The sequence below is a fragment of the Oncorhynchus mykiss genome, chromosome 8, assembly GCF_057628025.1.
Source record: "Oncorhynchus mykiss isolate SJ-2025 chromosome 8, ASM5762802v1, whole genome shotgun sequence".
NCBI classification, from domain to species: Eukaryota; Metazoa; Chordata; class Actinopteri; order Salmoniformes; family Salmonidae; genus Oncorhynchus; species Oncorhynchus mykiss.
This window is the reverse complement of record NC_143029.1, coordinates 47,675,392-47,699,669: the sequence shown is the minus strand read 5'-3', so window position 1 is coordinate 47,699,669 and position 24,278 is coordinate 47,675,392. Positions and strand designations below refer to the sequence as shown.

General features: G+C 44.4%; 1 protein-coding gene across 1 annotated transcript in view; it reads left to right on the top strand.

Moving 5' to 3' along the window:
* The window catches only part of si:ch1073-184j22.1 (erythroferrone), a 29,343-nt gene extending 5,081 nt beyond the window's left edge, over positions 1-24,262 (top strand). Inside the window, exons 4-8 of the mRNA XM_021612657.3 lie at positions 15,440-15,567; positions 15,920-16,031; positions 18,799-18,880; positions 19,010-19,085; positions 19,394-24,262. Coding sequence (XP_021468332.1) covers positions 15,440-15,567; positions 15,920-16,031; positions 18,799-18,880; positions 19,010-19,085; positions 19,394-19,492 — 497 coding nt within the window. The 3' untranslated portion in view covers positions 19,493-24,262. The remainder of the gene's footprint in view (positions 1-15,439; positions 15,568-15,919; positions 16,032-18,798; positions 18,881-19,009; positions 19,086-19,393) is intronic.
* Positions 24,263-24,278: the final 16 nt, after the last annotated feature.

The following is a 24,278-nucleotide window of genomic DNA, read 5'->3' as shown; positions in this document are numbered from 1 at the left end:
TGGCCAGAACCAGAGGACTGAACACCATGGGCGGCGATGACGGTTGGACTGTTGTTGAACCCGAACTGAGGACCTCAGGAGCACTGACCAAGCCCTCTTCCAGGTCCAGAACGAGAGGTGAGGCATTGAGCTGACAGAACCATCACTTCAATCTCCTGTTCTGGAAACAGGGGGGGCTGGTAATCGTACAACACCTGGAATGATGACAGGCCAGAACACTGGAAAGTGTTGTGTGCATACTCCACCCAGGGAAGGTGCTGACTCCCAAGTGGCGGGGTTGGGGAACACACGGGTGGTCTCCAGATCCTTGTTCACCCGCTCAGTTTGACCATTGGACTGAGGGTGACAACCTGAGGACTGGCTGATGACCCCAGAAGAGTACAAAATTCCCTCCAAAATTTGGAGGCAAACAGGGGGCCCCGGTCGGAGACTATGTCCAGAGGAAGACTGTGAAGGCGGAAAACTAGCTGAGCAGTCTCACGGGCAGATGGGAGTTTAGTCAGCGGAATGAAATGTGCCGCCTTGGAAAAGCAGTCCACAACGACCAGAATGACCGTGAGTCCCTCTGAGGATGGAAGGCCCGTGATGAAATCCATATAGAGATGGAACCATGGTTGAGAATGTGTTGGCAGCGGATGAAGAAACCCCAGAGGCTACTGAAGAGGAGTCTTGTTCCGGGCGCATGTCGGACAGGCAGCCACAAATGTCCGAGTGTCCGCCTTCACTGAGGGCCACCAAAACCTACTTCTCAAAAACTCCAGCGTTCGCTGCCCTCCCGGATGAGAGGTGAGATGCGACCAGTGAGCCCACTGAAGAACCTTGGACCGTGCCCCAAGAGGAACAAAAAGTATGTTAGGTGGACAGCTGTCTGGAACTGCCTCCCTATCTTTTGCCTCCCTCACTACAGTCTCTATACCCTAGGACGCCCCGGCACGGGGATGAGCTACCTGGCGATGATGGGTTCAAATGGCCGAACCTCACTCGAGCTGGGGAACTGGCAAGAAAGGGCATCCGGCTTCACGTTCTTAGACCCCGGAAGGTAAGATGATGTGAATCTCAACCGAGTGAAGAAGAGAGCCCAACGAGCCTTTCAGGGGTTAAAGCATTTAGCCTCCTGGATGTACGCCAGGTTCTTGTGGTCAGTCCAAACCGTAAAGGGATGTTCCGAGCCCTCCAACCAGTGCCGCCACTCCTCCAAAGCCAGTTTGACTGCAAGAAGCTCTCAATTGCCGACATCATAGGTACTCTCCTCTGGAGTGAGACGCCTGGAGAAGAAGGCACAGGGATGAAGCTTTAGGTCTTTCACCGAGCGCTGAGACAGAACCGCCCCCACGCCAACGTCAGAGGCATACACCTCTACCATGAAGGGAAGAGAAGGATCCGCATGAACAAGAATGGTTGCAGAAGAAAACCGACGTTTCAGGTCCTGGAACGCCTTCTCTGCGGCAAGGGTCCAGCACACATGCCCAACCGAGCCCTTGGAGAGCGTTGTCAATGGTGCTGTCACAGCACTAAAGTTTCTCACAAATGTCCGGTAGAAATTAGCAAAACCCCAAAAACACTGAACTTGCTTGACTGGTTTGCGGCCAGTTGACCACCGCTCCTACCTTTTGGGAGTCCATCAGTACACAGCCCTGAAACATGATATACCCCAGGAAGGAGATCTGAGGACGTGAAACTCACACTTTTCGGGCTACACAAACAAGTGATGAGCAAGGAGTCTTTGGAGAACCTGGCGGACATGTTGGACATGTTCAATCATGGACTTGGAGAAGATGAGGACATCATCCAGGTACACAAACACAAACTGGTGAAGGATGTCGCGCAGCACATCATTTACCAGGGCCTGGAAAACGTCTGGAGCATTAGTAAGTCCAAACGTCATGACCCGGTACTCATAATGTCCATTAGGAGTGTTGTACGTTGTCTTCCACTCGTCTCCCTGTCTGATGCACACCAGCTTGTACGCGTTCCGTAAATACAATTTAGAGAAAACCGTAGCTTCCTGGTGTCTCTCAAAATCTGATGACATAAGGGGAAGGGGGTAACGGTTCTTGATGGTAATGTTATTTAAATCCGGTAATCAATACAGGGATGTAATCCCACATCCTTCCCAACAAAGAAAAACCCGCACCTGCAGGTGAAGTGAATAAAATCGAATAAAATCAGCCGCCAGCACCTCCTCAATATAATTGTTCATGGCTGCAGTCTCTGGACCTGAGAGACAATACAGCCCTCCTCTCGGAGGAGTGGTACTGGACAGGAGGTTGATGGCACAATCATAGGGTCTGTGAGGAGGTAGTTTGCTGGCCTTTTGTTTGCTGAAGACCTGACCCAAATCCCAGTAATCCCGAGGTATGCGGGAACGGTCAGGCTTGTCATTCCCAACCAGAGGAACAGGAGCGGAGGTCTCCAGACGAGCAGAGCTGGAAAGGTGTGGACAGAATTGCTGGCAGGCGAACTGGCATGAAGGATTCCATCCCAGAACTCTTCCTGAATGCCAGTCAATTGTAGGATTATGGGTGGAAAGCCATGGATGTCCAAGAACCAGGGGAAGCTCAGGAGTCCACCAGATGTAACTGGACAAGCTCCACATGGTCATGCAGAACTCGTAGCTGAATAGGCATGGTAAGGTGTTATAACCGATAATAGGCTACTGTGTTTCCCTGGCTGAGTTGATGAGCTGATTTGGGCCATCAATTGATTGACAGATGTAGGCCTACTATAGAAAGGTAAACTTTCCTCCAGTGTAAATGCTCATCCACATTTTATAGTTAAATTATACATAGCCTATCATTATAGTTATGTTCTTTGGTGTGGATTTAAAGCCTGTATTGTGTGGATTTAATAATTCATTTCACAATGCTGTCAAAATATTTATTAATTTGAGCCTATCCAAAGATGATTTTGTTGCGCTGAGACACTTTTCTTTGATGTGTAAATTATCAGACTATTCGTTTTACTTCTGGAAAATATTTAAATAAATGCACTAAATAAATAAATAAAAATAAATAAATAAATAAATTAACTTGTGGGCTCAGGCTGGTCATGATATCGCCCAGTACTGGGTGCAAACACATGAGGCTCTGAGACAGAGCTCGCTGCTTCGACCACTGCCTCCGGCAGCTCACCATTTAAATAGGCAAGTCAGTTAAGAACAAATTCTTATTTTCAATGACGGCCTAGGAACAGTTCGTTAACTGCCTGTTCAGGGGCAGAACGACGAATCAAACTTGCAACCTTTCAGTTACTAGTCCACAGCTCAAACCACTAGGCTACCCTTGTTTGACAATAGTCTAACAAGCATTAAGAATACTATGGATTCTGAAGACACATAGGCGGGTCTTTTTTAATTATTTTGTTTTAAGCCTTCACCAAAACATAGTCCTAGTGCTCTTCAATCCACATCACGGAAGTTCAGCTTTATCTTGTCTTTAAATTTAAAGGCAATGTTCCACTTAAGCGGAGACTGCATTCACGGTAAACACGCTTCAGCTTTACAGTGTCACGCCTGCCCCCGCTCCCCCTCCCTGCGCTCGAGGTTGCCAGGCTACCCGTCATCATACACACCTGTTATCATCATTACATGCAGCTGTGCTCATTGGACTCACCTGGACTACCTCTCTTTGTTGACTGCCCCTGCATATATAGTTGCTCCTATGTGATGTTCCCTGTAGTAGCATTGTTTGTCGTGTCGTGTTTATGTCCAGACGCTGTCCCTGTTCCGTTGCATGTCCATCTGTATTAAATGGTTCACTCCCTGTACTTGCTACTCATCTCCTGCATTGGGCCTTACATAATGCTACTAACATTACAAGAAGCATAAGGAAGTTTTTGGTGGTTTTGTTTAGTTGGTGATGTTGGACCTGGGGGCTGGTGCCGATGGAACCGGGGGTGTCGAAGCTGGCTCGTTGGGCTGTCATGCCCTAGCTGGCTCGAGAGGTTTCCTTGCCCCGGTTGGCTCGGCAGGTTCACATCCCACATCATGCTTCAGCCGGCTTGTCGGGCTCCTATGCCTCAGCCGGCCCATGAGTTTACTTGTTTTGTTGGTGACGTTGGGCTTGGATTCTGCCGCCGATGGAATGGGGGGGCCTAAGCTGGCTCGTCGGGCTGTCACGCCCTAGCTGGCTCGAGAGGTTTCCTTGCCTCGGTTGGCTCGGCAGGTTCCTATCCCACGTCATGCTTCAGCCGGCCCATAGGGCTTCTACGCCGCAGCGGGTCAGTGTGCTGCTAACAGCTTAGATTCTTCCACTGTCTGATTGCCTCAGACTGGGCTCAAACCAGTGATCCTCTGCTTCACAACACACCTGACCACCCTCCTTGACAATGTTCCAATGGGGTTGAGCAACTCAAAAGGTACCTCCTGGATGGCTCCATCGGCGACATGTCAAGCTAGCTGTCACGTGAGCTTATGGTACATTCTTAACTCTGTTGCACAAGTTCTCGGACTCCATACTGACATACAGCTCCACGCAATGCATTCTCTTATAGTAAAGTGCGGCTTGGAAATAAGATTGCATTCCTAAAGTAGGCAAACCCTTAATCAGCATTATGATGTCATTAGTTTTACTTTAGAAGAAGTGTAATGTTACATAGTTAAAATTAAGTGAAGAGCATGTTAGCATTGCTAGGTTTCTACGACGATAGTTGCTAGATAATGGCGGCATAGATATACTTTAGGCATATGGCTGGTGCAGTGGAGGCTCCTCAGAGGAGGAAGGGGAGGACCAGCCAATTCAGTGACATTTTTTTGGGGGGGTGAAACATTCCAAAAGTTATCGTTTTTAGATAAAGCTCTACTAAATACAAAATATATTCACGTCACCAAATAACTGATTAAAACACACTGTTTTGCAATGAAGGTCTACAGTAGCCTCAACATCGCAGCTGAAAACTGTATGCTGAAAACATGTCATTTTTGACTAAAACACAACCAATATTCATTAAATATAAATACTGAACTTGTTTTTGCATGGATTAGCATGGATTAGCTTTTAACAGCTAGGACCGCTATTTTATGTCCCGGAATCCTGCTTAACAGACAGGTTGAAGCCTGCTTGACAGATTTGCTAAGCTGCTAGCCATCAAGCGAACGAAGTTAGTCCCATGAGTTTTCCAATGGAGCCCTCTTTATCCACAGTAATAAATGTACAGTTCCAGTGCTCTAGGCGCTGTATCTACTACGCTTTGTTTCGGGACAAACTGGATCACTCAGAGTTCCAATGTGGCAATTGTTTGCTTGCCGAGAATTATAGGCTGGAGGTGGCTTCCTTGATCACACAGGACACCAGCCTACGTAAGAAACTGGAGCAAACGCAGAGTGGAATGTTTACCTTTTCTACACCGGTGGCTGGACGGCTTTCACGCTTGTTGGATGTATCTCCACCTTGCCTGGAGTTGATTCACCAGGGGTGCCATCTCCTGCCTTTCGTCCCCCAACTGATAGCGGAGTCGATGGAGTACAGCAAGAGGAACATGGTAATCAACGATGGTCGCATGTCACAAGCTGTGGAAGCCGAAGACAGCGGCCTCTCGCAAAGCAGTCTACACTCCCAACGAGAGGCCCAAAGCGGATACAAACAACAAATAGTTCCGCTGTACTGGAGCCTGATCTTCCTGCACCTGTGTCTGCTGCTCAGTGCCTATTCCTACGATTTCTAAGTCGATCTTGGTAACCTGCTATGGATCGACCGGGGCTTCTCCATCTGTCGGAAGCCTGCACCAGGCGCCAGGAGCAATGTGCTCAGGTTATCCTGCCTCTCACCTGTCCATAAAGGGTTCTCCAAATCCTGTGAAGCGTGGGAGCCGTCGGATTTTCTTATCCTTCTCACCAGCCTTGATTTTGGGCAGCTCTCGGTGCAAAAACAATGTCCTATCCAGGAGCGCGAGTAATTAACATTACTTACCAGTTCCCGAATGTACTACGTCAGGACATGGAAATTGATTCTATCGTTAGTCCATGTGGGTTTTAATGACATTATGAAGTGCAGCTCTGAACAGTTGAAACTGGATTTACAAAAGCTGATTAGTGTCTCTGCTAAACACTAACAAAAGACCCATCATATCTGGCCCTGTGCCCTCTCTGAATTGTGGCATTGAACGTTTTAGAAGGATTCGTTCTCTTCAAAACTGGCTACGTGATTATTGCAGCTCAAAACATTTGTTGACAATTTTGATACCTTTTGGAAACAAAACATGTATTATAAGGAAGATGGGATCCATCCAAATCATTTGTGTACCTGGATCCTTTCACAGCATTATGAGGCTACATTGAGACAATGACTTTTTTTCTTTATTTAACTAGGCAAGTCAGTTAAGAACAAATTCTTATTTTCAATGACGGCCTAGGAACAGTGGGTTAACTGCCTGTTCAGGGGCAGAACGACAGATTTGTACCTTGTCAGCTCGGGGGATTGAACTTGCAACCTTCCGGTTACTAGTCCACAGCTCTAACCACTAGGCTACCCTGCCGCCCCAATAGCAAATGTACATTATACCAGGAGCATTGGCAGACACAATGTAAGTAACCTAATGCTCGGAATTCCTCTGCTGATCCTACAGCTATTGTATGCAGAAATCATGTGCCTATGAACCAGATTTATACTATTAGCACTGTGGCAGTTTGCCCTAGTAGGAAGTCCACTATGTGCAACTCACCCTGCACTAACATACATAACATGAGCATATCTACTTCTACTACTTCTACGTATGTATGTTAGTGCAGGGTGAGCTGCACAAAGTGGACTTCCTACTGGGGCAAACCACCACAGTGCTAACAGTATACATCTGGTTCATAGGCACATGATTACGCACCCATTAAGAAAAGGATTGCACGCTTTTAGGGAAGGACATTCAACAAGCACAGCACTTAGACAAATGACTGGCTGAGAGAAATTGATGATTGTGGGGAATGTTTTGTTTGACTTTAGTGCGGCTTTTGACATGATCGATAATAGTCTATTGCTGGAAAAACGTATGTTTATGGCTTTACACTCCCTGCTATATTGTGGATTAAGAATTACCTGTCTAACAGAACACAGAGGATGTTCTTAAATGGAACCCTCTCCAACATAATCTAGGTAGAATCAGGAATTCCCCAGGGCAGCGGTCTAGGCCTCTAACTTTTTCAATCTTTACTAACGACATATGTAGTTAGTGTGTCTATGTATGCGGATGATTCAACACTGTACACGTCAACTACTACAGCGACTGATATGACTTCTACACTTAACAAAGTGTGGCAGTTAGTTCAGAGTCGGTGGAAAGGAATGAATTAGTCCTAAATATTTCTAAAACTAAAAGCATTGTATTTGGGACAAATCACTAAACCTCAACCTTGTAATACATAATGGGGAAATTGAGCAAGTTGAGGTGACAAAACTGCTTGGAGAAATCCTGGATTGTAAACTGTCATGGTCAAAACATTTGATGCAGTAGTAGCTAAAATGGGGTCTGTCCATAATATAGCGCTGTTTTACCTTCTTAACAGGATTATCAACAACGCAGGTCCTACAGGCGGGTCACCACTTCACAGGAGAGCAGTTTGAATGTAAACTTTTTAGAATCACAATGCATTTTTTGGTAGAAATGCCTTCTCGAACATTCATGTGCCTTAATAACAAACTTGTATGCCATCTGTAAATACAAATAAAATTGTTAAATCACAAGTCTAGTTGGTTTAGCCACATAAAAAGACAACAACCTTCCCACTAGCCATGGTTGGCTGAGTAATGAGTGGGCTGGACATGCCGAGAGATGAGTTTGGATTGGTCTGCCACACTTCTGTCGATTTAAGCTGGTCAGTAGGTAATTCTGTCTAACACAGCTTTTTTATGTATCATGTATTAAAACTGCTTTAGTGTTGCTCTCGACTTTCTGGAGGTTCGAGTTTTGAAATCAGTGGAATTCGAGTATGATAGCTAAGGAGATGGAGAAAACACCTATCTCCGGATTACATCTTCAAACTAAGGGCAACCATGGCATCCGACAGGAGACACGTCCATCCGTGAATGATGTAAGATAGTCTACCTAGTTACATTTTCAGATATTACGGGTTTCTAATTTTAACAGAAAGATACATTTTCTTGGCTAGTTATATCCTAATTTTAGCTAGCTAACATTCAACCTGGTTAGTTAGCTACATGCAGATTCATGCAGTGTAGTAACGTCATGAGTTGTGATTATGGTTCATTGTTTACCATTGCTAACGTTAGCTTGCTGGCTCGCTAGCTAACGTTACATGTATGACCTTATTATTCGTATCTCAGAGCCATTTTCTTAGCTAGCTATTGCCTAATGTTAGCTAGCTAACATCGAACTTAGTTGGTCAGCTACCTGCAGATTCATGCAGGGTAGTAACGTCATGAGTTAGGATCATGGTTCATTGTTTACCTAGCTATCTAACATTAGCTGGCTGGCTTGCTGGCTAACGTTACGTGTATGACCTTAATATTCGTATCTCAGAGCCATTTTCTTAGCTAGCTATTGCCTAATGTTAGCTAGCTAACATTGAACCTGGTTGGTCAGCTACCTGCAGATTCAAGCTGGGTAGTAACTTCATGAGATGTGATTATGGCTCATTGTTTACCGAGCTAGCTACATGTCTTAACCAAAGACCCCACTACGCAAGTAACAATTTGGGGTGCGTTCATAAATTCAGTCTGGCCATCTACTCCAATTTCAGAGCACTCTTGTCTGAGTGTGCCAGGGCGCAGAATAGCTGATGAATTTATGAACTCTCAACACCCGTTGAATATGACTGGTGTCAGTAAACGTAGGCAAAAAAGCATAATTAAATTGTTGCCAGCAGCACAGTTAACGTCACCAACGCTCTGGTTAACATGAAAACAGCCTAACCAGCTCTGCTAGGGCGATTCAAATGGTCAGAGTGGGGTGTTCTCTCATTATGTGCCTGGAAGTAGCTAGCAAGTTATCCAATGTTAGTCAGTTATCTTGGGTGCATGACTGCCGTTGTGAGGTCAGAACGTTCGTTCGTATCAACCCTACTCATCGGCCAGAGCGTCCAGTGTGAGCTCTGAACGCTCCGAGAACGACACGTTTTGAATTTCCGAATGGACAATCTGACAGCACAGTTGCAGTCACCAACGCTCTGGAAAACATAACAGCCTAACCAGCTCTGCTAGGGCGAGTAATGTTCAGTGAGCTGTTCTGTCATTTGTCTGGAAGTAGCTAGCAAGTTAGCTTGACTTCTGTTGTTAGTAGAGAGAGCTCGGATCAACCCTTAAAGAGATGGGTGGGGCTAAAGCTGAAGAGTGTGTGAACGATGCTGAATGGGTGTAGACAAAGAAGAGCTCTCCAGTAGTAGTACTAAAAGTTTCAAAGGCCATTTTCTCAAAAGTGAGTTTACAAGTTTATCAGGCAAAATTCCTTTCCCATTGTTCCTCAACTGTAGTGTATGATATGCAATTTTGTAGTCTTTACATTTTGTAAAATGTAAAATGTAAAATACACAATTTCAAATGTTTCTACATAAGACCGATTTGAGCCGGTCGGTCACATTTATGAGAGGTATTGACATGTTGAATGCACCGAGTTGTCTGTCTAAACTACTGGCACACAGCTCAGACACCCATGCATACCCCACAAAAAACGCGACAAGAGTTCCAAGTCCAAAACAGACTATGGGAGGCGCACAGTACTACATAGAGCCATGACTACATGGAACTCTATTCCACAATCAAGTAACTGATGCAAGCAATAACATTTGATTAAAAAAAACAAATAAAAATACACCTTATGGGACTGTGAAGCAACACAACCATGTAACGGTTTTCTTCCTGGGAAGGAGAGGAGGACCAAAATGCAGCGTGGTTATTTATAAACATCTTTAATGAAAGATGAAAACGAACACTATACAAAATAAGAAAATGTGGAAAAACCAAAACAGTCCTAACTGGTGCAAAACACAGAGACAGGAACAATCACCCACAAGATACCTAAAGAATATGGCTGCCTAAATATGGTTCCCAATCAGAGACGACGATAAACACCTGCCTCTGATTGAGAACCACTCCAGGCAACCATAGACTTACCTAGAACACTCAACTGAACACAACCCCACAGACTACAAAACCCCTAGACAAAACAAGACACATAAATCACCCATGTCACACCCTGGCCTAACCAACATAATAAATAAAACACAGAATACTAAGGCCAGGGCGTGACAGTACCCCCCCCCCCCCCCCCCCCCTCCCAAAGGTGCGGCCGCACACCTAAACCCATAGGGGAGGGTCTTGGTGGGCGTCTGTCCACGGTGGCGGCTCTGGCGCGGGACGTGGACCCCACTCCAACACAGTCTTAATCTGCTTACTTAGCGTCCCTTGAGTGGCGACCCTCGCCGCCGACCTTGGCCTAGTAACCTTAACAAAGGGCCCCACTGGACTGAGGGGCAGCTCCGGACTGAGCGACAGCTCGGGACTGAGGAGTAGCTGAAGACTGAGGGGTAGCTGAAGACTGAGGGGTAGCTGAAGACTGAGGGGTAGCTCAGGACTGAGAGGTAGCCCAAGACTACGAGATAGCTCAGGCAGGTTGATGGCTCTGGCTGAATGGCGGCTCTGGCGGATCCTGGCTGAATGGCGGCTCTGGCGGATCCTGGCAGACTGGCGGCTCTGGTGGATCCTGGCTGACTGGCGGCTCTGGCGGATCCTGGCTGACTGGCGGCTCTGGCGGATCCTGGCTGACTGGCGGCTCTGGCGGATCCTGGCTGACTGGCGGCTCTGACGGGTCCTGGCTGACTGGCGGCTCTGACGGGTCCTGGCTGACTGGTGGCTCTGACGGGTCCTGGCAGACTGGCGGCTCTGGCTGCTCCTTGCAGACTGGCGGCTCTGGCGGCTCCTTGCAGACTGGCGGCTCTGGCGGCTCATTGCAGACTGGCGGCTCATGACAGACGGGAGACTCTGGGGGCTCATGACAGACGGGAGACTCTGGGGGCTCATGACAGACGGGAGACTCTGGCGGCTCATGACAGACGGGAGACTCTGGCGGCTCATGACAGACGGGAGACTCTGGCGGCTCATGACAGACGGGAGACTCTGGCGGCTCATGACAGACGGGAGACTCTGGCGGCTCATGACAGACGGGAGACTCTGGCGGCTCATGACAGACGGGAGACTCTGGCGGCTCATGACAGACGGGAGACTCTGGCGGCTCATGACAGACGGGAGACTCTGTCGGCTCATGACAGACGGGAGACTCTGGCGGCTCATGACAGACGGGAGACTCTGGGGGCTCATGACAGACGGGAGACTCTGGCGGCTCATGACAGACGGGAGACTCTGGCGGCTCATGACAGACGGGAGACTCTGGCGGCTCATGACAGACGGGAGACTGGCGGCTCATGACAGATGGGAGACTGGCGGCTCATGACAGACGGGAGACTCTGGCGGCTCATGACAGACGGGAGACTCTGGCGGCTCATGACAGACGGGAGACTGGCGGCTCAGGACAGACGGGAGACTCTGGCGGCTCAGGACAGACGGGAGACTCTGGCGGCTCAGGGCAGACGGGAGACTCTGGCGGCTCAGGGCAGACGGGAGACTCTGGCGGCTCAGGACAGACGGGAGACTCTGGCGGCTCAGGACAGACGGGAGACTCTGGCGTCTCAGGACAGACGGGAGACTGGCGGCTCAGGACAGACGGGAGACTCTGGCGGCTCAGGACAGACGGGAGACTCTGGCGGCTCAGGACAGACGGGAGACTCTGGCGGCTCAGGACAGACGGGAGACTCTGGCGGCTCAGGACAGACGGGAGACTCTGGCGGCGCTGGGCAGCCGAGCAGCTCAGGCGACGCTGGAGAGGAGGAAGGCTCTGACAGCGCTGGACAGGCGAGGCGCACTGCAGGCCTGGACTCTCGTGTTTCCTTGCCAGCCGTGTTCCCTCGTGTCGCCGGCTCCTCTCTCCGGCTGCCTCTGCTCTCCTAGCTGCCTCCACCTGTACCCATGGGAGGCGATCCTTTTCCGCCAGGATCTCCTCCCATGTGTAGCAACCCTTGCCGTCCAACACATCATCCCATGTCCATTCCTCCTTGTGCTGCTCCTGCTGCCGCTGCCTGTCACCACACCGCTTGGTCCTGTTGTGGTGGGTGATTCTGTAACGGTTTTCTTCCTGGGAAGGAGAGGAGGACCAAAATGCAGCGTGGTTATTTATAAACATCTTTAATGAAAGATGAAAACGTGAACACTATACAAAATAAGAAAATGTGGGAAAACCGAAACAGTCCTAACTGGTGCAAAACACAGAGACAGGAACAATCACCCACAAGATACCTAAAGAATATGGCTGCCTAAATATGGTTCCCAATCAGAGACAACGATAAACACCTGCCTCTGATTGAGAACCACTCCAGGCAACCATAGACTTACTTAGAACACTCAACTGAACACAACCCTATAGACTACAAAACCCCTAGACAAAACAAGACACATAAATCACCCATGTCACACCCTGGCCTAACCAACATAATAAAGAAAACACAGAATACTAAGGCCAAGGCATGACAATCCATCGGTATAGACACATGCATACACACACACACGCAATAACATAAGCACTGTACACACACGTGCACATGGATTTGGTATGGTAGATATGTGGTAGTGGTGGAGTAGTGGCCTGGGAGCACAGTGTGTTGTGAATGTATTGTAATGTTTTTAAAATGTGTATAACTTCCTTAATTTTGCTGCTAATGGGGATCCAGGATAAATACAAATACAAACAGCATCATCTAGAGAAGCACCATGGTGTAGCCGGAGGACATTTTGCAACTAAGGCGTATTTTTCTCTGCTAATAGAGGAGTAACAAAGGCCTAGTTCACACATTTTTTTTATAGACTAGGTTGTAGCAACATCATGATGGGTATAGGGCAAATTAAAATATTTGAACTGTGTGAATGGAATATGAATGACAGTCATCCAATGTTTTTTTATAGAAATAAGGCCATGCTAATACAAAAAAAGATAGTCCTCCCTAATCATAAATGGCACCATCTTCCACTGATCTGAGGACATCATAATGATGACAAGGAGGTGCCTATTAATTATTTGTCTTTTTTAGCAATGACATCTTATTTTTAAGCAACTATGAAATCATCACTAGCCGTTTAAAACTAGTGGACACCAAAGTTGGGAGTCAGTGGCCGCTGAGAACGTTCATAACAATGGAGTGACTCGACCATGAAATCCATAAAAAGGTATCAATTTGATATTGAAGAAAAACCACACCCGACTCTAAAGCAGAACCCACAGTGCTAGTTGTTTGAATCAGAGATCACAATTGTTTATTTTTTGCAACAGGATTATTGAATTATGACTTGTATCTTGGTTATCGAATGCAGCCAGAGCTTGAAAACTGTCATCTGATATGGGAAAAATTGCCCTAACCCTAAGATACTACAATTGCTGAAAACAATTTACTGAATACATACTCTGCGGTGCATGCAGTATATTCACACTACAAACACAGCATAACTCAGTACATGCTGCATAACAATGCACAGCCACTACATTTTATGTATTGGTTACAGTTGGTCTTTCTAAACAATGTGGGTGAATGTAGGCTATAAAATGCTTGGGAGGCTGTTTGTCTGATTGTGGGCTGGTCTGATCCCTTAATAGAGGTAATTTTCCGGAACGTGGATGTGACTTGGCTGGGCCGTAAAATTCCTCAGATTCCTCCAGACTCGCTAGTGTGTCTTTGTTACTTTGTGTGTGTGCTCGTGCGTGAGTATGTGTGTATGAGGTATGTGCGTATGTTCCCAGTTGGCATTTGTGTGTTTGTAATAACTGTCCGTGTGTGGAATGAGAGTTGGCAGGCTGCCATGTGAGTAGACACGGGTCTGTTTGTGCTCTCCGGGAACTGCAGGCTGTTCTCACAGCCCTCTAAAACATAAAGACTTCTATTCACACAGCCGAGCAGGGTGGCGCCGTACATACACTCTCGCAGACACGCTACAGACACTAGCACTCAAACTAAAACATACTCTTTAACACTTAAACTCACACACAAACTGCTGATATTCAAACAAATATATATTCACACCACTGGTGTACCACACACCCCCACAGACCTTCTGGAGGTCCCCCCCCCCCCACCCCTCCAGGTAGCATATGAACAGGCCTTAAATATTTACAATTACAGGAAATGTGCTTTAAAACGGCAACATTTTCTCTCAGCCTCATTGCAAAATGTGTAGAATATCAGGAAATTTGCTTTAGAAAACCAAAATCTTCTCTCAGCCTCATGGCAAAATGTATAGATTAGCAAGAGATTATGCTGAGCGATTAACCGAAATGTCAATTATTTTTCAGTTTTTAAACAACTAATTGACAGACATTGATAGTTCAATTATTTTAATTCCATTTCATTCAGTTTTTTTCTGTGAGCTCAATGCACACATTTCACTACAGTTTTTCTAGAGATAAACCAGATCATGCCTGAACAGTTGGGAGTTGTAGTATCCAACAGGCCAATGTTCTACATAGTTTAGTGCACAACATGTGATCATTAATTACAATAGCCATAATCCATTGCGCAGCTCCTTGTCCGGCCTGTTTCTTTTATGCCTGCTATGTAAGGGACAGAAGAATGCGTAATCAAGAGGGGATGCATAGAAAGCAGTTTCTTTGAGGTATCTCCACCTGAAAATACATCATCTAAGTGATTGATAGTTGGTATTGAGCAGTCATTAAAAGTATGCCTTATTTACTTTGAAGAACTACTAAAATAGCGATATTGTCAGACAGCATAGGCAACATCTCTTTAGAGATGAGATGATGACTTGGAATCAAATAATAAAGTCATCAAATAAAACAATCTAATATACAAAATAATTGTTTTATTAAAGTAAAGTAATATGAATAACTGATGGTTAATAAGTGATAAGCAGTCATGAGCCTTCACTACCACACAGATCAATCTCAAATATATTTATATTAGGCATGCCCATGGCACTCTCAGATTCTTAATTCAAAAAGCAATGTAAGACAGCACCTCTCACACACCACAACTCAAACATATATTCTTTAAGAATATAAACAACACAAAAACAATTCCGTCTTTCACTTCAGTACCTTTTTGATTATTCTGACACTCACTCCCTCAATCCACATGAATCTCACTCATCTCCCCTCCTCTTGCCATTACAGAAAACTCATGCAGTACCAACATAATCTAAATGTATTTTTCAAATACTTTGACAATGCATCCTTTCCTTCTTTCCTTCCTTGAAGGTGTTCACCTATCCAGTCATTGATCTGCCTTGGCTGGGTAGGTGAAAGCCATGAATAGTCTCTGTGTGCGTCTCAAAGCACCCTATTCCCTATATAGTGCACTAATGAATTGAGGGGAATCTGTCTCTGTCGCTCTTGAAAATAAATAAATAGGTCAACTGATCACAGGAACTCTCTCCCTCTACCTCAGAGATGGCTGGTGGACCCTGTCTGCTCTGTGAGCGACCTCCCCGTGTGGCCACCGCCTTCCACTGCCGCCTGCACCACCCACTCACCGTGCCACGCCGCAGTCTGCTAGAGCTGCAGCCATTCAGCAGTGTGAGTGAATCGCACACACACACACACACACACACACACATACACACACACTCAAACACGCATAAATATGCCAACGCAGGCACACACTCACAAGCACACATGCATATGGTTACAGACACAACTCACTGGAGCCCCAGGCCTTCAACTGGATGAGTAGACACACGCTACAATAAACTCATGCACGTGCACACACATGCACAGTAATATTACATCATCAGATATTAGAACACCTTCTATCCCTCAAAAGCATGGGACAAAATGGCCAAATACGACCAAGGTTAAATGGTTTATATTTTAGTTAAGGCAGTATCACTTGACCATTGACCTTTGTCTCCCTGTGTCACCCCTCCAGGTCTCGGACACTGAGCAGAGCCTCCAGAGGGGCCAGGGCTTCAACTCTAGCAGTGGCCGCTACACGGCTCCCGTCTCCGGGTTCTACCAACTCACCGCCAGCCTTCTCATAGGTGAGACTTCCACACCGGCCCATACCAAAGTGATAAATTATGGTGGTGAGGGGGTTTGCAGTACATTGGGGCTGAATTGATTCCCATAACACAAAAAGAGGGAGCAAGAGGAAGAGGTTCAAGAGGGAGGAGGACAAATAGATAGAAAACAGAGATATAACGAGGGGTAGAAAAGTGGTTAGACAAGGAAATTAGGAAGATAGGAGCTGGGGGGTGGATAGGGAGTGAGAGAGGGGGATGGATAGACGGAGAGAGGAGACTATCAAGGAATGAAGAAAAACGATGGGAAACCATACAAAAGAAATCTCCACAACAGATCAAATACAAATCAACATTACAATAACTCCATAGCAATGTACAGTATATATTTTTCTCTAAGTAGCTTTTCCCTCGTAACCTAGAAATATATCTGACCTTATTTTTCTGCCTGCAAGAGGCCAAGTAAAGAAGTGAAGATGGCAGCAAGGCAAAAAACAGTTTGAATGTTTTGGGTGTGTCATTGGCTTACACCAATCAGAAGTGGCCTAGGCACTGCCCTGGCCAATCAGTGTCAGATGTTGAGAAGATAAGGCCTGGCCAGTTCTGAGGAACAGGGGTGGGGTCTTTCTTCAGAAAGTCCACCCAAAGGGAAACCACCCCATACCACCACTGCAATGTGTATGCCTCTGTCAGTGGCCATTTTAGCATGTGCATCTGTCAGTGGCCATTTTAGCAAATCTTGGTGAAGGGAAAAAAGAAAAAAGAAGTGGGATGCATGCCAGCAAAACAACTACACATAAAAACATAGCTGATATGGCAGACTTCCTTAAACAAATGTGGTTTCTAGTGACAATTGAGATGTACAAACTTTCACATAATCTGTAACTTCGATGAAGACATTAATGAGCAATTGATGACAGACGTAGTTAATATAACTATTTGTTCAGCACTTTTGAAATGTACAACGACAGAATTCAGAACATGGGCTGTTCTTACAGTGTACTCCCTGTACACGACAGAACCGTAGGATAAATAAATGGGGCATATAAACAGACAATGGAAGCTCAATATTCAATGATTACATTTCTCTAAAACAGGTTATAGGCTATTTGTGCACCACCAAGTTAGAACAGTAGGCAGAATTAAGAGGTGAAAATAGAACAGAATTATTAGGGTGAGGCACATTGAATGCCGTTTGGGTCTTTGCGTGTCAAAAAGAAATGCACATCATATAACACTATTTGACGCCAAGCACCACAAGCCAAGCCCCACAACTACTATCAGTAGCACTGTCAAAGCTGTACAAAAAAAAGTAACCAAACAAGCACACACTGGGCCACGAGCGATGTGTTTACAATACCGCGTTGGTGAAAATACACCAAATGATTAGGGTGAGGCACATGGGCTACTAACAGCTTACTACACAACATACACTAAGTATTACTTTCTTAGCTACAGTATACATTTCTCCCTTGCGTAATTACATCATTTATGCCACAGTATACAATACATTTTTGGACTCAACTTGTGAAGGTGGCGCAGCGGTCCTAAGTTGGCATATTTTGTCATCAAACTTGTCATCAATGTCTGGCATTGAATAGCAGGCTAACCTTAGTGGTTTCTTTGCAACGCTTGCAATTAGCCATTGATTCCTTCCAAACGACTCATTGTTGAATTTGCGATTTCAAACATGTTGAGTAATCTTTATGTACAATGGCCGATGAGGACTGATACGTTTTATCTATAATTTCTCTTATTATGACAAGGATTTGCCAGTCAATTGTCGACTTGATGACAACTGATGACCGGGCTAGCCGGGCTATCTGCATTGTGTCCCACCACCCGCCAACCCCTCTTGTTACGCTACTGCTACTCTCTGTCCATCATATATGCATAGTCACTTTAACCATACCTACATGCACATACTACCTCAATACGCCTGACTAACTGGTGTCTGTATATAGCCTTGCTACTCTTAATTTCAAATGTCTTTTTACTGTCTTTTTATTTCTTTACTTACCTACACACACACACACACACACACACCTTTTTTTCGCACGATTGGTTAGAGCCTGTAAGTAAGAATTTCACTGTAAGGTCTACTACACTTGTTGTATTCGATGCAAGTGACAAATAAACTTTGATTTGATGACTGCTTAGGTAAGACTTTGAAAGTAAGATGTTGACATGATCAGTCCAATCCAAGCTACTGTAAATATAACGTGATTTGATATCATTCTATCTGTGGCCAATGACCTTGAACCTTCTTGGATGGGCACATCTAATATAACCCTATGGCAGAACCCAAGGGGATAAAATATTTGAGCTCTGACCTTAGAATTGGGGATGACGTACTGTCCCATGAGTGACCGAACACTGAGCCAATCATGACAGAAAACTGAGCCAATCAGACGCAACGCTCTGTATTTTCTGCTGGCTCGCCCCACCACCACAGAAAGCACTCGGCTAGGCTGAGACACTTGCATTTACCCTGACACACCTGCCTTACTCAAAAAAGCAAAAAAAAGAGGCCATGTGTGTATGCAACTTTATTAACTCAATTACATTTATTTTTTAACATTGTTTGCAAGCTGATATGTGACACGTATTTTTGCCAAAATATTGAGCAAAACAGGCAGGCCCCACCTGCCCTGAATGATGGGTTGCCACTGACCTCTGTGTGTGTGTGTGTGTGTGTGTGTGTGTGTGTGTGTGTGTGTGTGTGTGTGTGTGTGTGTGTGTGTGTGTGTGTGTGTGTGTGTGTGTGTGTGTGTGTGTGTGTTCTCAGAGCCCAATGAGAGGTCACAAGCCAGGATGAAGGATAGTGTGAAGGCTTCCATCTGCATTGAGTCCCTATGCCAGAGCAATGTGTGAGTACTAGTACACACACACAAACGCATGCATGCACACACACACACACACACACAAACAGAGATGTATTCAATCATTGCCAGTTGTTCCTGCCTGTTTTTCCTGAGCTATGCCTCTGAATGTTCCAGGTCTCTGGATTCGGTGACAGGGGTGGGTAGTTCAGGAGTCTTCAGCATCTTACTGACAGGAACCCTTTACATACAGGTAATATACTCTCTCTCACACACACAGGGTATTATTACACGTTCACGCACACACAAACACAGTATTGAGTTAAACATGTATATGGCCACCCATTCACAACAATCTGATATCTGCACACACTCCTATCAACACTCTCATCTCCAGATAAAGACATATACTTTGACAATTATGTGCAATTACCTTGTTTGCCAGGAATGATACTGGCAGTCAGAGTGATAGATGAGCATAAACACTGCTCTTGGTGAAAGGATTGAGGGTAGAGTGCGGAGTGACTGATGGTCTTTAACCCTTTATGTTCTGGCTTGCAGGCGGGGGAGTATGTGTCCATTTTCGTCGACAACGGAACAGGCTCAGCACTCACAGTCCTCCAGGATACTTTGTTTTCCGGGATACTCCTGGGAGTGTGAACACAGTAAAACAAATGATACACACACACACCCATAGACTGAAATGAACAAACATATTAAACCACGTACAGTACCAGTCAGAAGTTTGGACACACCTAATCATTCAAGGGTTTTCCCTTATTTTTTAATATTTTCTACATTGTAGAATAATAATTAAGACATCAAAACTGTGAAATAGCACACATGGAATCATGTAGCAACCAAAAAAGTGTTTAAAACAAATTAAAATGTATTTTATATTTGAGATTGTTCAAAGTAGCCACTCTTTGCCTTGATGACAGCTTTGCACACCCTTGGCATTCTCTAAACCAGCTTCATGAGGAAGTCACCAGGAATGCATTTCAATTAACAGGTGTGCCTTGTTAAAAGATAATTTGTGGCCAATCATTTGAGCCAAACATGGAATGAAAAATTACTGAGGATAATAGCAGACAATATTGCCACTCCTATTTGCCACATCTTCAATTTAAGCCTACTAGAATAGTAAAGCCCCCTTTACTGGCTCAAATAGCTGACCAATCATCAGCCTGTTACCAACCCTTAGTAAACTAATGGAAAAAATGGTGTTTGACCAGATACAATGCCATTTCACAGTAAACAAATTGACAACAGAATTTCAGCATGCTTATAGGGAACGACACTCAGCAAGCACAGCACTTACACACAGGACTGATGATTGGCTGAGAGAAATTGATGATAAAATGATTGTGGGGCTGTCCTGTTAGACATGCAGCTGCTGGAAAAACGTGTGTTATGGCTTTACACCCCCTGCTATAATGTGGATAAAGAGTTACTTGTCTAACAGAACACAGAGGGTGTCCTTTAATGGAAGCCTATCAAATATGATCCAGTCAGAATCAGGAATTCCCCAGGGTAGCTGTTTAGGCCCCTTGCTCTTTTTGATTTTTACTAACAACATGCCACTGACTTTGAGTAAAGACAGAGTGCCTATGTATGCGTATGACTCAACACTATACATGTCAGCCACTACAGCAACTGAAATGACTGCAGCACTCAACAAAGACTGCAGTTAGTTTCAGAGTGGGTGGGAAGGAATACGTTAGCCCTAAATATTTCTAAATATAAAAGCATTGTATTTGGAACAAAACACTCACTAAACGCTAAACAACTAAGCGTTGTAATCATGTGGAAATGGAGCAAGTTGAGATGACTGAACTGCTTGGAGTAACTCTAGATTTTAACTGTCATTGTCAAAACATATTGATGCAGTAGTAGCTAAGATAGGGAGCAGTCTGTCTATAATAAAGCGATGATCTGCCCTCTTAACAACACTATCAACAAGGCAGGTCTTACAGGCCCTAATTTTGTCACAACCTGACTGTTGTTCAGTCGTGTGGTCAGGTGCCACAAAAAGGACTTAGGAAAAATGCAATTGACTCAGAACAGGGCAGCAGGGCTGGCCCTTGGATGTACACAGAGAGCTAATATTAGAAATATACATGTAAATCTCTCCTGGCTGAAAGTGGAGGAGAGATTGACTTAATCACTACTTTTATTTATGAAAGATATTGACATGTTGAATGCACCGAGCTGTCTGTCTAAACTACCGGCACACAGCTCGGACACCCATGCATACCCCACAAGACATGCCACCAGAGGTCTCTTCACAATCCCCAAGTCCAGAACAGACTATGGAAGGCTCACAGTACTACATAGAGCCATGACTACATGGAACTCTATTCCACATCAAGAAAATGACGCAAGCAGTAAAATTAGATTTAAAAAAAAAAAACAGATAAAAAAACACCTTATGGAACAGTGGGGACTGTGAAGCAACACAAGCATTGGCACACACACACACACACACACGATATACACACACACGATAACATACGCACTTTACAAACACATGGATTTAGTACTGTAGATATGTGGTAGTGGTGGAGTAGGGGCCTGAGGGCACACATTGTGTTGGGAAATCTGTGTATGTATTGTATGTTTTTAAAATGGTATAAACTGCCTTAATTTTTCTGGACCCAAGGAAGAGTAGCTGCTGCTTTGACAGCAGCTGATGGGGATCCATAATATATGCAAATACAAATACAAATGTGTTGTGACAAGGTAGGGGTGGTATACAGAAGATAGCACTATTTGGTGAAAGACCAAGTCCATATCATGGCAAGAACAGCTCAAATAAGCAAAGAGAAATGACAGTCCATCATTACTTTAAGACATGAAGGTCAGCAAATACAGAACATTTTAAGAACTTTGAACGTTTCTTCAAGTGCAGTCGCAAAAAATATAAGCGCTATGATGAAACTGGCTCTCATGAGGACCTCCATAGGAAAGGAAGACCCAGAGTTACCTTTGCTGCAGAGGATAAGTTCATTAGAGTTACCAGCCTCAGACATTTTAGACCAAATAAATGCTCCACAGATTTCAAGTAACAGACACATTTAAACATCAGCTGTTCAGAGGAGACTGCGTGAATCAGGCATTCATGGTCGAATTGCTGCAAAGAAACCACTACTAAAGGACAACAACAATAAGAAGAAGAGTTTTGCTTGGGCCAATAAACCCAAGCAATGGACATTAGACCGGTGAAAACCTATCCTTTGGTCTATTGAGTCCAAATTTTAGATTTTTGGGTTCCAACTGCCGTGTCTTTGTGAGACGCAGAGTAGGTGAATGAATGATCTCCGCATGTGTGGTTTCTATCGTGAAGCATGGAGGAGGAGGTGTGATGGTGAGGGGTGCTTTTCTTGTGACACTGTCTGTGATTTATTTAGAATTTAAGGCACACTTAACCAGCATGGCTACCACAGCATTCTTCAGCTATACGCCATCCCATCTGGTTAGGGCTTAGTGGGACTATAATTTGTTTTTCAACAGGACAATGACCCAACACGCCTCCAGGCTGTGGAAGGACTATTTGACCGAGAAGGAGAGTGCTGCATCAGATGACCTGGCCTCTACAATCACCTGACCTCAACCCAATTTAGATGGTTTGGGATGAGTTGGACTGCAGAGTGAAGGAAAAGCAGCCAACAAGTGCTTAGCATATGTGGGAACTCCTTCAAGACTGTTGGAAAAGCATTCCTCATGGAGCTGGTTGAGAGAATGCCAAGAGTGTGCAAAGTTGACATCAAGGATAAGGGTGGCTGCTTTGAAGAATCTCCAATATAAAATATATTTTGATATGTTTAACAGATTTTTGGTTACTACATGATTCCATATGTGTTATTTCCTAGTTTGATGTCTTCACTATTATTCTACAATGTAGAAAATAGTAAAAATAAAGAAAAACCCTTGAATAAGTAGGTGTGTCCAACATTTTGCCTGGTAATGTACGTACACAGAGGTGGGCAAAGAAACATTAAAATGTATCTGTTACAAAACATAAAATACCCTAAAGACCAATGCATTGTAATGAACCACAAAATACTGGTGCCAACAAATGTATTTGATGAAAATACATGTATTTTGTATTTTCAAAATGCATGTATTTTGTATTTTCAAAATACAGAAAATATATTTACAGGCAGCCCCTTTAAATGAGTTATAAAACAGCCTGTTAACCTTGGCTAACACTCTATGAACAGTATCTATTGCTAAGACAATTGGCACAGTTCTGAATGTTAATCTTCAGAGCTTTGTGGCCGCATATTATTCAAAAATTTGCTGCATTGGTGTCAAAAAAGAGATACCATATATTACTACGAGCCATCAGACGGTGTAGGTGGATGCGCAAAGGTGTTTGAAAGAAAGTCACTTCCGAATGAGAGTGAGTGTAGTGATAGTCTGGCAATAAAAATCAAATTCACTTTCAGTATTTTCAAATACAAATGACATAATACTCAAAAGTAATTGAAATACCTATCCAATCTCTGTATGTACAAACAGAAAGTATTTCTCAAAATTGTAGACTCTCTGTCTGGAGTGGCACACAGCTATATGCCACTCCGGGCAGAGAGCAGAGAATGCCTCACACTGGTAACTACGAGTGGGATGAGTGTGTCATTAGCAAACATCAATATTCAGACCAGCCTCTGCAATTATCCATAACAGCATTGCTAAGACAACAGGGTCGTATTCATTAGTGCACACTGTAGCAAAACCATTTGCAATGTAATTAGTTTCTTATTTGACAACTTCAGGTAGTCCCTCCCCGTTTCGGTCCGTTTTCTTCTTCTACTGAACACGACCCAGGACATTTTGTTAACGACATTTTAAATAACCATTTTGTCTATATATACTTAGAGGTATTTTTCTAGTGCTACTTTCATTGTCGATGATTCGCTTTAACACGCTATTCAGAATATTTATTTTCCTTTTGGATGTGAAATGAATATGATATATGAAAAGTTGTGGATATTATTGCTTGTAATAAAACATTTATTGCAATCCATGTTAGGATATTCTCGCTGGTGTTTGTTTGTTGTGTAAATTTGGAATAATCTGCAAATGTTCGATTTCCAATTTAAATTCCAAGTGTAATTATAGGCTAATTGCAGAGATGCATAGATACTCATGCTTTCTTCTGGGCTTTTATTTTAGTGTAGTTTCAATGTAATTTGTCAACGTATTGTGAAGTGGAATCTATGTGGAAAATACATTGGATTTGAATAAAATTGTTTTAAGGGTGAAGTTTCAACCACATGATTATGTCATCATGGTAACCAAATTTCAACAGCTGGGCAGCACCCACTGGCGTAGCGGAAACCCCTGCAGCCCCTCACACGTCATCTCACACCTATGTCAAAATTGTATAAATGTTTGAAATAAATTATTTTGACTGTAAATTCAAAATCAAATTGTATTTGTC